The sequence below is a fragment of the Dipodomys merriami genome, unplaced genomic scaffold (genome assembly GCF_024711535.1).
Source record: "Dipodomys merriami isolate MVZ:Mamm:240054 unplaced genomic scaffold, mDipMer1.0.p SCAF_2, whole genome shotgun sequence".
In the NCBI taxonomy this organism is placed as follows: Eukaryota; Metazoa; Chordata; class Mammalia; order Rodentia; family Heteromyidae; genus Dipodomys; species Dipodomys merriami.
Genome location: NW_027203381.1, coordinates 32,991,613 through 33,004,393, shown reverse-complemented (window position 1 = coordinate 33,004,393; position 12,781 = coordinate 32,991,613). Strand labels below are relative to the sequence as shown.

Genomic DNA, 12,781 nt, shown 5'->3' with positions numbered 1-12,781 from the left:
GATTGATTCGTCAGTACCACATAAACCAAAAAAAGCTGTAAGTGATACTGTGGTTCAAGTGGTAGCCTTGAGCAAAAGAGGCTCTGGGACAGTGTTCAACCCCTGAGTTTGAGCCCCAGAACTGGCAAAAAAAAAATAATCTATTCATAGGATAGCAAATTATAGAAAATAGGGCACAGGAGACTCAATCATCAGAAAAATGACGTTTTGCAGAGCGCAGAAGCTACCTCTCTGTCCATGTGATGAGAGACTGTGGTAATAGCGCCTGTGTTGGGATGTACAGAAAAGAGCCCAGGGGATCGGGGCCTCTGCTCCAGAATGCTGTACTTCAGGCGCGTGTGCATCGTGTCCGGTTCATCTCTGTCCGTGGCACAGACCACTCCCACTGTCGTCCCTATGCATTTAAAGAAGGGGGGAAAGAACTTAAAATGTCCAGAATTGCAAAATATGTCTACGCAGTAGTACGTACTCCACTCCAATTTTAACAACAGTGGAAACTTAACTTGACATGTATTTTTTTTTTTGCCAGAAATGCTACATCTTTAGAAAGGACAAATGAAAATTACTTTAAATGTAAAATACAAAACATTTTCATACCAAAGAATAATGTGTTTTGCTCACATTTAAAAAATGTATGATAGCAAATTAGTAAAAAAACAATCATTAAATGCCAATCAAGAATAATTTCAATCTATGTTCTCACATATTACAATATCACCTCACTCAAGGCAAATTCCGGGTGTCCTCAATATAATAGCTAAATTTAGGCTTGTAGTATAATTGTACCAACTTTCAAGTTGACCTTTAATTGTCTACTCTCCCCTTCCAGTGTTACTTTTCTCATGCATTCCTATTTGACTCATTCTCCTTCACCTATGGTTGATATACCTTAAGGTTAATCAAAGGGTTAACATCAAAGTGTTTGCCCCCAATTCTTCACTATTATTACTGGAAATAAACAGAATCCTCAAGAAAAATATGTTTTCTCTTTGAAAAAAAAGGAAATGTAATAGATTCCTGGAGTTGTGATGCCACACATAATATAGTTCATCTAGTGTAACTAACACTAAAGAGCTAAGAAAATTGAAGGTGACTTTCATGATTCTTACAGTGATTCATAAGAGAATCAATATGAATAAATAGATTTTCTAAACTCCCAACAATAATGCATTTAATTGCACCAATTGGACATAGGAGTAATAAAGAGGTTAACTTTGTTATAACAGCAAAATATAAAAACAAACAGAATCAAAAATGCAGTGAAAATGTGAATAACTTCTACAAACTTGTCCAGGTCAATTAGCAAAGTGGTTCTCTATTGTGATTGACGTCACAGTCTTTCAACTTTTTGACTCTGGTTATTCTTATTTCAAGTCTCAGAAGACATCATAGACACTATCACTGATAGCTAAGTAAACTGAAATAATTCAGTTTTCCACATGGGACACCACGCTTTAATGATAAAGGACTTTCAGCATCCACTTCTCTATAGCTATTCTGGTATTTGCTCTGAAATGAATGTAGTAAAAAGTTGAAGTTATAAGAGAAGAGGCAATATAAAATAAGATTTAAAATTGTGTCCTCAGTAGATATCATTTAACACCTTTCTAAATAAAATCCCATTAAAATATTTATGTTTTTTAAATTGTATTGTTCATTCTATCCTGAAGTTTTGGAGCTGAGAGTCATGATAAACTTACACAAGGAGAAAATGAAATAAAACTCATAAACCAGATAGGGTACAATTCTTCAGTAACTGTTGCCTGTGGCTACAGTTAAGGTGGAAAGGCCAAAATTTCCTCACATACCTGGTAAAGTTCATTAAGCCTAGTGGGAATGTATGCCTTATGATAAGTATTCAGTGCAATCTCAGAATGAAGTAACCATTAATATAAAAATCTCAGTTTTTAACACATTTATAAGATGATTTCTTTGTTGCTTTTTATGTTCCTCACCCACGATATAACCCCTGCTTTCACTGTATTTGGTGCTGGTATACTTTGTGGAGGGGAAGGGAAAAAACAAATTGTTTAAATAGGGATACAGGTGGACCCATTGCAAAAATGGACCCATTGCAACAATGAGATGTACAAGTCGTTATGTTGAAAAACGAACTTTACAACTTTGGCTGGAGTGGAGGGGGTGGGGAAGGGGGAAGCAGGGGAGGAGGGAAGATGGGGAGGGGGGAAACAAAGGAGGAGGCAACAATGCTTGATAAGAAATGTACTCATTACCTTGCCCATGTAATTGTAACCCCTCTGTACTGTATTTTCACAAAAAAAAAAAATCTCAGTACCTCAAACAATGTACACAAACACGTTTCACATAAAAAAAAAGCAGCCTTACCAAGTCTACTACTTTCTGGAACTTCAAAATTATAAATGGTTTCAGTGAAGACAGGATGGTTGTCATTTTCATCCTCCACTTTGATGGGCAGTGGAAGAGGTAAATCCGCTGAATAGCCATCGGCAGTGGATGCATATGCAATCAACTGTAAAAGAATAGAGCAACTTCAGTTTTCAACTGACACTAGACTGTAGCAAGAGAAGAGAAGATGCCCTACAATCTTCTCTGCAAATCTTTTTAAAAGTTCACCCCTAGCTAGTCTTTTCTAATTATCAATGTACTGTATGGCAAGACACATTACACAAAAATCTTTGGGCATTTGGTGGAAATTAGTATACTGCAAATTAAAATTTACATCAGAGTACACCCAAGCTAGGATGCCTGTGTACATTATTCTGAAGAATTAAATGTGGCCATAAAGACTCAAAGTATACTTTGAGACAAATTCGCAGCAACAAAAATATGACTATGACTGTGTGTGTGTGTGTGTGTGTGTGCGTGTGTGTATTCTAAATAAAGCAATGATTTCCAACCAAGTCACTTCCAAGCCCATTTACAGTTTTACCTCACAGACCACACATTTCTAAGTTTTCTAGCCAACTGCATTTGCTACTCCTACATCACAAATTAATCAAAACTATTCCTATTTAGTATTTAACTATTACACTGAGTTGAAACTTTTTGAACCAATAGCAAAGCATGTGACATGGAAAGCATCAGTCAAATAGGTTACTTAGTATCAGTTTTTTCTTCTAAAAGTAGAACCTTTCTCTCCAACTAGGAAATCCACGCCCTGAACCACATGGATGGTACACAAGTTTGTGAGACTTAATATTTTATAATAAAAATCGTCTGACTTTGTAATAAAAATCTCATTGACTAAGTTCATTCTTTCAAGGATGCTGGTTATTATGCTGCGTTTAGGCCTGGCCTCCCACTTTTATTTCCTTATCTAGTTCTCATAAAGGATCAGAGAATCATATATGTAAAAGGAAAGTAAAATAAGTACAGTATTGGGGAATCTTTTCCATCACCTGTGAACATATCCTGGAGAGACAAGAAAATGTAAGTGTCAGGAGAGGGAGACTATATCTCAGAAGCAAAACCAATGTCTTTAAAATGTACTTGAATTTACATTCCAACTTTGTTTCATTTAGGCTTACCTATCAAACACAATGATAAATTGTTGACCAAGAATTCAAAAACACTTTATGAACTTGAAGATATCCTTAAGAAAAGAGTGCAAGAAGACAGGAAAGAGTAGAGGAGTATCAAATAAGCCATGCTCATCAGTTAAATTCCTACATCAAAAACATCATATTCCTCACGATCCACAGGCCGAGTACAATACAGATTTCCAGTATCTCTTTCTATGTAAAACAGATTCAAAGGTTCTTGGTCAACTCCACGTCCACTTATTGAGTAGAAGATAGTGTAGTTCTGTGCTGCATCAGATAGAACCTGAAAAGAAAAGAATATGCATACGTAAAAAATTAATTAAATTCAATAGAACTCAGAAAATTCAGCTAGTCAGTTTTTTATTTAAAGGAAAATATTTCAATAGAAGAGTCAGAATGAAATTTTAGGTGAAAGGCCCTAGGTGCATATACAGAGTGGCTATTAGAGACCAGTATGGAATTTATCTGAAGAAGTGTGCTTGCTAATTATAAAATAGCTACTCATTTATACATTCATTTTCTGGCTTAATCTCTCATTGGCAATATAACACAAGGACTAGAGTGTCCAAAGGCTTATGAACAAAAGTTAAAAGCTAAGTTTAGATGTCTTAGATAGATCTACCTGCTTCAAATGATAGAAATAAAAATAGAAATTGTAATAAACCCTATTTACACTTTGTCTTTGCTCAGATGATTTCAACATCTCAGCAAAGCTCAGCTGTTAGCATCTCCTTTGGCTCATTTGCCTATAACTTAGAAGCTGCGATTTTTTTGTGTGTGTGTGCAGTAGGTACTGAAGAGAAACAAACTAGGCATCATTTCTATTTGGAGATTATGAGATGAAAGAGAAAAAGGAAAAGTGTAACATTTTTTTCCTATAGGTTGGATGTCCAAAACTTTTCCAAATCATTTGTATTCTTAGATAATCCTAGATCAGCTCTGAAAGTTGTAAATGTAATGCTCCCCTGCCACAAGTTAATATTTCCCTTTGTCTACTGTTTATTTTTAAAAGACCCAGGCATTGTCTCACAAAGAAATGTGATTTCCAAAGAACTTTTTCCCACATTAATTAAACAATTAAAAATTATTTGGGGGAATGAGAGGAAAAAAAAGAAGAGTCAGAAAAATAAAGTTACCCTTATGGTTGGCAAGCAAACAAAAGCTTTTATTATTATTGTGCAGGAATGTTCCTTAGAATGACCTTATGGAGCAAAATTAATAAATATTAAAAGATTGGATGATGAGCCATGAGTGCCTACTTCAGAAAATCAGACCAATCTTAAGAAACTATCTAATGATGCACCTCCAAGCTCTTATATAAACAAGAACAAAATAATCTCCAAAACAAGTAAATGGAAAAAAATTAGGGCAGAAATGGACAAAATTGAGACTGAAATAACTAAGTGAAACAAAAAAGTGGTTCTTTGAAAACAAGACTAATTAACCAAAAAGGAGAAGATACTAATAAAACCAGAAATGAAAAAGAACATATTATAAGAGATAGCAATAAAATTCGTTAGGTAATGAAGATCCCTAGTAAAGATCACTAGGAAATAACTTATACTCTAACAATCTAGAGACTCAAGGAGAAATTGTATGACACACCAACACGTATGACACACCAAAATTGAACCATAAATAGACATACAAGAAGTAAAAAGACTGAATCAGTAACAAAAAATTTCCAAACAAAGAAGGCCTAGGAACAGATGGATTCACAGCTGAATTCTTCCAGAGCTTTAATAAACAGCAATATAAATGCTCTTCAAACTATTCAAAAAATACAAATGGAAGGAAGACTACTTTATACCTTATACCTGGAAACTAGTGGCTCATATCTGTAATCCTAGCTATCTAGAAGGCTGAAATCTGAGGACTGTGATTCAAAGCCAATCCAGGCAGGAAAGTCTGAGACTCTTATCTCCAATTAATCACCAAAAAGCTGGAAGTAGAGCTGTGTTTCATGTTGTAGAAAGCTACGTTTAAGCTAAAAAGCTCAGAGTTCAAGCCCAAGGAAGGAAGGAAGGAAAGAAAGGAAAGAAAGAAAGAAAGAAAGAAAGAAAGAAAGAAAGAAAGAAAGAAAGAAAGAAAGAAAGAAAGAAAGAAAGAAAGAAAGAAAGAAAGAAAGAAAGAAAGAAGGTAGACACCATAATCAAGTTGTTTTCTTTCCAGGGATTCAAAGATATCTCAACATATCTAATTCAATTACAACATAAAAACAGAATTAAGGACAATCATTTCAATATGTGTAGAAACGTGGGAGTGAAGAACAACCAGAAACAAATTAGTCAGTGAAAGAAGTGAAAAACTGAGTGACTGGTACTGTAGAATCCAAATGAAGAAAATATTTCAAGGAAGAAAGAAATGTCATCTTTGTCACTGTACATTTGTTAGGGGAATGAAAACTGAGAGGCAGTAACTTAAGCAATGCAACAGTTAAAATTACTCATGATCAGCATAACTTTGGACTCACTCCCTCAGCGTATTTAATATGAATGAGCAAGAGTGTAACAATGGACAAGTAAAAAATTAAATGCATGGGTCAGGAACTCAGTACTACACAGCAATTTCTGTTATAGAAATTTAATGGGATGAAGGCTTTCACTTCAATAATAGTTTCCATTGTGTATGTTCCATCCAGATTTTAATATAAAGGAAACCTGGTTACATCATACCATGACCCAAAACTTCTGTTTTTAGGATAAGGAAGAATTTAATCACAGAATTTATTCAGCCCATAAAATTTGGGCCCCACCTGCCTCTTCCACCTCATCATCCACCTCACTACATCATATCCAGGAAGACTGAGCTCCACAGCACTTTCAGAAGCCATGTTTGCTCTCACCTGTTGTATATCCCTCTTCTTTTGCAATTACGTATCTGCTTAAGACTTTCAGAACTCAGCTCAGACATGTCTTCCTGGAAGCCCACCTGACCATGGAAGTTCATGGTACCAGATCACCCCAGTGACTTCTCTGGAAATATACTTCACACATAGTTCTGCAACCATTTACCTAGTCTTATCTTCTCCAGAGACCAATAACGTACATGAAAACAAGGATGAGGCCTAGGTTTCTTTCCACCTTTACCAGCTAAACAGGTGCCTATCCCAAGTGCTCAACAGCTGTCAGCTAAATGTGCGAATGAACACATAAACATCACTCTCTGCTGTAGTCTGTCTCATATCATTAGTATTTTAACACTTTTCATTTGTTCATTTCACACATTTTTATGAAGTCTCCTGTATACCTTCAATCAAATCTGTTTGCTTTTAAATGCCTAAAGAGTCTCAAAGCCTGAGGGGAGGAACGGATGAAGCAGACTATTAGAATGAAAACATCCATGCAGAAGGAATGTAAACTTACTTGTTGAAGAAACAAAGGGAAGGGACCCAAGGAATTCTCTTGCATTGAACAAGGAATAGGTGCCCATCTCCTCTTGGCTCTCCTGAGAACAGTTTCTCCAGTGTGTCTTTTCTTTAATAACTGAATTCAGAGGAAGAAAAAAAAGATCAACAAAAGCATCACAGTCAAATTTATTGGAAAATAGTGACCAGTTCATAAACCTAATGTCTACCTAGTTAATAAGATCTTTTTGCATTAGAAGAGTCAGAAAGAATATATCCAGATTTTTAAGAATGTCACTAACTAGTGAATTTCCTTAGTATTTCCTTCTCACATTATCATACTTTCAGGGTGTTAAAATTGTTACTATACTCATTTCTTCTTTTTCCATCCTAAGTAGAGATAAAGAACACATGCTTTCACAAACAGTCTCATGAAATGGCACTCACCTATTTTATCTATTGAAACCTCTTCTTCTCAGGTGAACCAAAGAGAGAAAAGACATGTTCTTAATCACCTTCATCTACTCTCACTGTCCAACATGATAACCACTGACAACCACTAGCCATGTACTACTTATGTAAATTATAATTGAGTGAAATGGAGCCAGGCACCAGTGGCTCACAATTTCATCCTAGCTACTTTTGTCCTAGATAAGAATGAGAGGATCGTGGTTTGATGCTAGCTGAGGCAGAAAAGTGGCATAAATCTGTCTTTTAAGCTTTGTATGAGGCTCAGAGGATTGCAATTCTAGGCCAGCTAAAGGAAGCAAAATGGGGCCGTCTCAAAGGGAAGATGCTGGGCATGGTGGCATGTGCTTCTAATCTCAGGTACAAAAGGATCACAATCTAGATATATCTGGGCACAAAACAGTACCCCATCTCATAAATAAGCAGTACAGGAAAAGATTGGAGGCATGGCTTAATGATAAAGCACCCTCCTAGCAAGCATAAGGTCTTGAATTTAAACTCAAGTGCTGCAAGTAAGTTCTATCATTCCATAATATGCTAAGTGCTCAGTAGCAGTTAATATTGGTTCTCCATACCAGAGAGCAAAGATTATAGAATCTCTATCATTGGAAAAAGTTCTACCAGACTTCTCATTTTATTTCATGATGTAGCAAAAGGAAACATTTTGATTTCATGTTAATCAATAATTTTACAAGTACTAAGTAAAATGCTGAGCAGCCATTTAATTAGTTTTATCATTAGTACAGATAACATAGAGTAGGGGTAATTCAGTCTAAACCTTTCATCATTTTATGACCACTTTCCTATTGGCATTCCTCATGATCCATTGTTTGACTAATAAGAAATTCCAAAGGTTACAATAGTTCCTAACTGGTGCTGGTACATAAATGCTAGAATTAAGAAAAGTAGAAGAATCCTTCATAGAGAAGGTATCATTTAGCTTTACCAAAGTAAAATGAATGTCAGAGCTTTACTACTGCTAAGAAAGGCAAATGAGTAGAGAGGAAGAGAGGCAGAAAAGGAGGAAGAAGAATTAGTGGAACAGTTGGAGAGAGATGATAAAGGATATCAGAGCCAGGGAAAATCCTATTTGTCCTTTGATCCTCTTTGCAATTTTTTTTATTAATGGTTTGTTTTATTGTGAAAATATCATAGAGGGGTTACAATTACATGATCAAGGTAATGAGTACATTTCTTATCAAGCATTGTTGCCTCCTCCTTTGTTTCCCCTTCCCATCCCTTCTCATCTTCTGCTGCGCCCTTCCTCCCCTCCCCCGCTGCCAAAGTTGTAAAGTTCATTTTTCAACATAACATCTTGTACATCTCATTGTTTCAATGGGTCCACCTGTATCCCTATTTAAACAATTTGTTTTTTCCCTTCCCCCACAAATTATACCAACATCAAGGACAGTGAAAACAGGGGTTATACCATGGGGGAGGGACATACAAAGCAACAAAGAAATCATCTTATAAATATGTTAGAAATAATAGCAAGAAAGAAAAAACATTTGAGTCCTTATCTTAGGGTTGATTTTGCCTAACATCAACTTATCTGACTGTTTCTGCTTGTCTCAGACATATACTAGTTATTGCAAATAAGGGAAACCATGGGACCTATGTTTCTTTGGGTCTGGTTTACTTCACTTAATATAATTTTTTCCAAGTCTTTCCATTTCCTAACAAATGAGGCACTGTCATTCTTTCTGATGGAGGCATAGAATTCCATTGTGTAATGAAAGTATTTTAGTAAAAGAACATGCCTGAAAAATTTAATGTACTTTGCATACCTTCTTCTGGTGTTCCAGGAACACAATCATCTCTTTCTTCATTTGTGTCTTCCTATCAGAAAGCCTTATGGTGAATGATCTTTTTTCATCAGACAGCACAACAGTGCTGGCTGTGAACACAGACCCATCAGCTAGAACTCTAAAATCAGGATCACTTGACTGGATGAAATCTGCAGACCTGAGGCATTCTTTCAAATTAACTTCAAGTGAACATTTCCCAGTTGTAAGGTAGAAACACATAGAAAAAAGGAAAAAATGGTAAAAAGTCATTCCTCCATCAAAATTGTGAAATGAAACAATACAAACCAATCACTTTTCAATTGCCTATCTTTCATGCTATTTAACAAAATGACCATTTTCTTTCAGTTAAAAATAATAGAAGTTTTAAACTGGGCACCAGAGGCTTGCATCTGTAACCCCACCTACTCAGGAGGCTGAGGTCTAAAAACTGCAGTTTGAAACATGTAAATATCCAGTAGTAGAGGTGACTCAAGTGGTAGAACATGAGCTTTGAGTAAAAAAGTCAAGAGACACCACTCAGGTCCTGAATTTAAGCCCCAGTATTCACACGAAAATAAATGAATAAATAGTTTTTGGCAGCATCTAGGACTGAACTTGGGGCTTCTGATTTGTGAGGAAAACCATAATTCCTGATTGTGTATTTCTGTTGAATAAGATGTTCTAAACCTTAATATATTTCTAATAGACATATGGAAGTCATCTTCCAATTAAAGAAGTAGATGCATTACACTCATAACAAAGTTGACCACACACTCCCACATACACCTGAATAAGCACACAGAAGCTTTTCACACAACACAGTCTGAGTCCTTTAGGTCAGAAGTTATTTACGTGAACACAAAGAACAATGGGATGTATGAGTTAGTCATGCAAGAAAACATCCATCTCTGAATTTTCCCATTGACACCAATGTTTTCCTACTTTTCCTCACAAACCCCAAGGTTCTATATGTGTTTTCAGATCTCCACAGCTCCCAATAAAACTTTTTATGACATCCACCCTCCCTGAGAATTTTGCCAATAAAACATAGCAATAGTAAGTATGCAGTTAGAGCCATTTCCTACGCCGTTTGTCACTTGTTCACTTCAGTAGAAACCAAATGGTTTATATTCAAGTACCTATCGCCAAGTAACTTCATATACTAAACTTAGTGTTTTCACTTTAACCCAGATCTGTCATAGCTGAACATATCTAGTCAAACAAAGAAGACAGCATTTTTCTTAAGGGAAGATGACACATTTCTCTCATCTTCATGTTTTTAACCAGGTGATAATTTCCAGTTCATTCCCCTAGAAGAGCTCTTCTATTTCTCTTTGCATCCATTCAACCCCCTAAGCTCCACACAAAAAGAAAAAAAAGTGTTCTTTGTCTAGTAAAATTAGCTGATGCACTTTAACCAGAAATTGTATACTTTGTTAAAAAAATAATGTTGGTATCTTCGAGACAAGCGATACATTCTTCTTCAAGAAACAATTGTCATGGTGCTTTCCTTTCTTGTTCCTTGTACCATGGTGGATAGCTCCGCCCTGGTTAGAACTTCCCAGCCATTGAGAGAGCTTGAGGCTTGCCCAGGTGCTCAGAGCTTGCTGTACAAGTGACCAGGTTATATTTCATTTCGAGTGAAATGGCTCAGTTGGTCATTTTCCTCAATACAGTATTGATAACATACTGCTTCAATTCTCTCAGATTCTTTTCTACATTTCTTTAATATTTGGAAGCCCAAAATAATGGAAGTGCTGTTCTTACCATATAATTTCTTGTGTCGGCAAAAGTGACCACAAAAGCATGGACCAGCCCTGTACGAGGGTTCAATCCTACAATCCTAGCTACTTGAGAGGTGGAGTAGAATGAGGGCAACCGTGGCATAAATGGTCACAAAAGTCCATGTCATTCAGTGGCTGGATGAAGGAGCATGTACACCTTATTCCACCTATGGGGGAATCACAATTGCTGGATACTATGCTGGGTATCTTTCATTACCAACAAAATAGGGAAGTATAAGTTGGAGAACTGCAGCCCTCCAGACCTGAGCATAAATTGAGACCCTACCTTAAAAATAATCAACACCAAATGGGACTAGAGGTGTAGATCAAGTAGTAGAACTTCTGTTTATAAACACAAGACCCAGAGTTACACTTCCAGATGTTTTCTGCTCAGATTAACTATAAAATTTAGCAGTTACAAAAATCAAAAGCATATACTCTAAATATTCTTGGATTTTATCCATTTACAAAGACACTCAGATCAACTCCAGAAGGCAAAGACTACATATCATACTCTTTACAGACTAGGAATTAAATTTTTGTTTAAAAGCACATTGTTTTTGGCTGGGCACAGTGGCTCACCTCTGTCCCCAGCTAATCAGAAGACTGAGATCTGAGGATCATGTTTCAAAGCCAACCTGGGCAGAAAAGTCCTCATGTAACTCTTATCTCCAATGAACCACTCAAAAACCAGAAGTAGAGTTGTGACTCAAAGTGGTGAGCACTAGCCTTGATCAAAAGAGCTCAGGGACAGCACCCAGACCCTGAGTTCAAGCCCCTCAATCAACAACCCAAACAACAATAACAACAACAAAAAGTTGTTTCCAAATTTCTCACCTCTGCCAACCATTCTGTCTGCTTCTAGTTTAGAAGGTACATTTAAGATCACCTTTTCACAGGCTTCAACTGCAAAACTGAAGATCTAGAATTAAAAACAAAATAGTCACATTCATGTAATAAAAAATAAATTCCATATGATCATATCCATAGATCCAAAACAATCAGTTGACCATTCTACTAACCATTTATGTTGAAAACCATCAACTCACTAAGAATAGAAGGCCACTTGCTCAATATGATAGAGATATCTATAAAAATGTGCAACTAACTCCATACTTAGGTGAGACAGATTGGATACCTTCCTCCAACATTCGGAACAAGACAACAGTACCCACACTTTCTACTTCTACATTATATGGGACCTTGTAGCCATGACAATTACAAGAAAATAAATTAAACCCAGGCCTACAAGTGGCTTGGGAAGGAAGAAGTAAACTTTTCTCTAGTCACAGAAAATAAGATCTTGTTTATAGAAAATTCTAAAGAATCCAGTAAAGATTAGCAATAAGGCTCCCAAAAATAAGATAAGCCTACCAAAATCAATTGTATTCCTGTAAATTGGCAAAATATCTCAAAACAAAATTAAGCAAACAATTCTATTTGTCATTGCATCAAGAAGAATAAAACTTTAGAATAAGTTTAGTCAGAAACAACTCAATTAATAAATGGGCTAAAGACTTAATGAGAGGCTTCTCAGAAGAAGTAAGGATAGACACATGAAGTAATGTTCAATATCTCTGTCCATATAATAAAAAAGAAAATCAAAACAACATTGAGATTCCATTTCAGCCCAGTTACAATGCCCATTATCAAGAAAACTAACACAAGATGCCTATGGGGATATGGCCAAAAGGCAATGCTACTATACCAGTGGTAGGAATGTAAACTTGTTCAATGGATCTGGAAAGCAGTATGGATGTTCCTCAAAAGATTAAACATAGAGTTTTCCTATGATTCAGCAATCCCACTCCTGGGCTTGTATCCAATAGACCATAAACAAAACCAGCCAACACAACCATATTCATTGCAGCA

The 12,781-nt window shown here is 36.1% G+C and overlaps 1 protein-coding gene across 3 annotated transcripts in view; it reads right to left on the bottom strand.

Annotated features, from left to right (window-relative positions):
* The window catches only part of Dsc3 (desmocollin 3), a 43,976-nt gene that overhangs the window by 23,704 nt on the left and 7,491 nt on the right, over positions 1–12,781 (bottom strand). For all 3 annotated transcript variants that reach the window (XM_070029398.1, XM_070029399.1, XM_070029400.1), the window contains exons 2-7: positions 11,747–11,831; positions 9,126–9,325; positions 6,890–7,009; positions 3,652–3,807; positions 2,347–2,491; positions 228–394 (exon numbers count right to left, since the gene is read on the bottom strand). In XM_070029398.1, the coding sequence (XP_069885499.1) occupies positions 228–394; positions 2,347–2,491; positions 3,652–3,807; positions 6,890–7,009; positions 9,126–9,325; positions 11,747–11,831 (873 nt within the window). The remainder of the gene's footprint in view (positions 1–227; positions 395–2,346; positions 2,492–3,651; positions 3,808–6,889; positions 7,010–9,125; positions 9,326–11,746; positions 11,832–12,781) is intronic.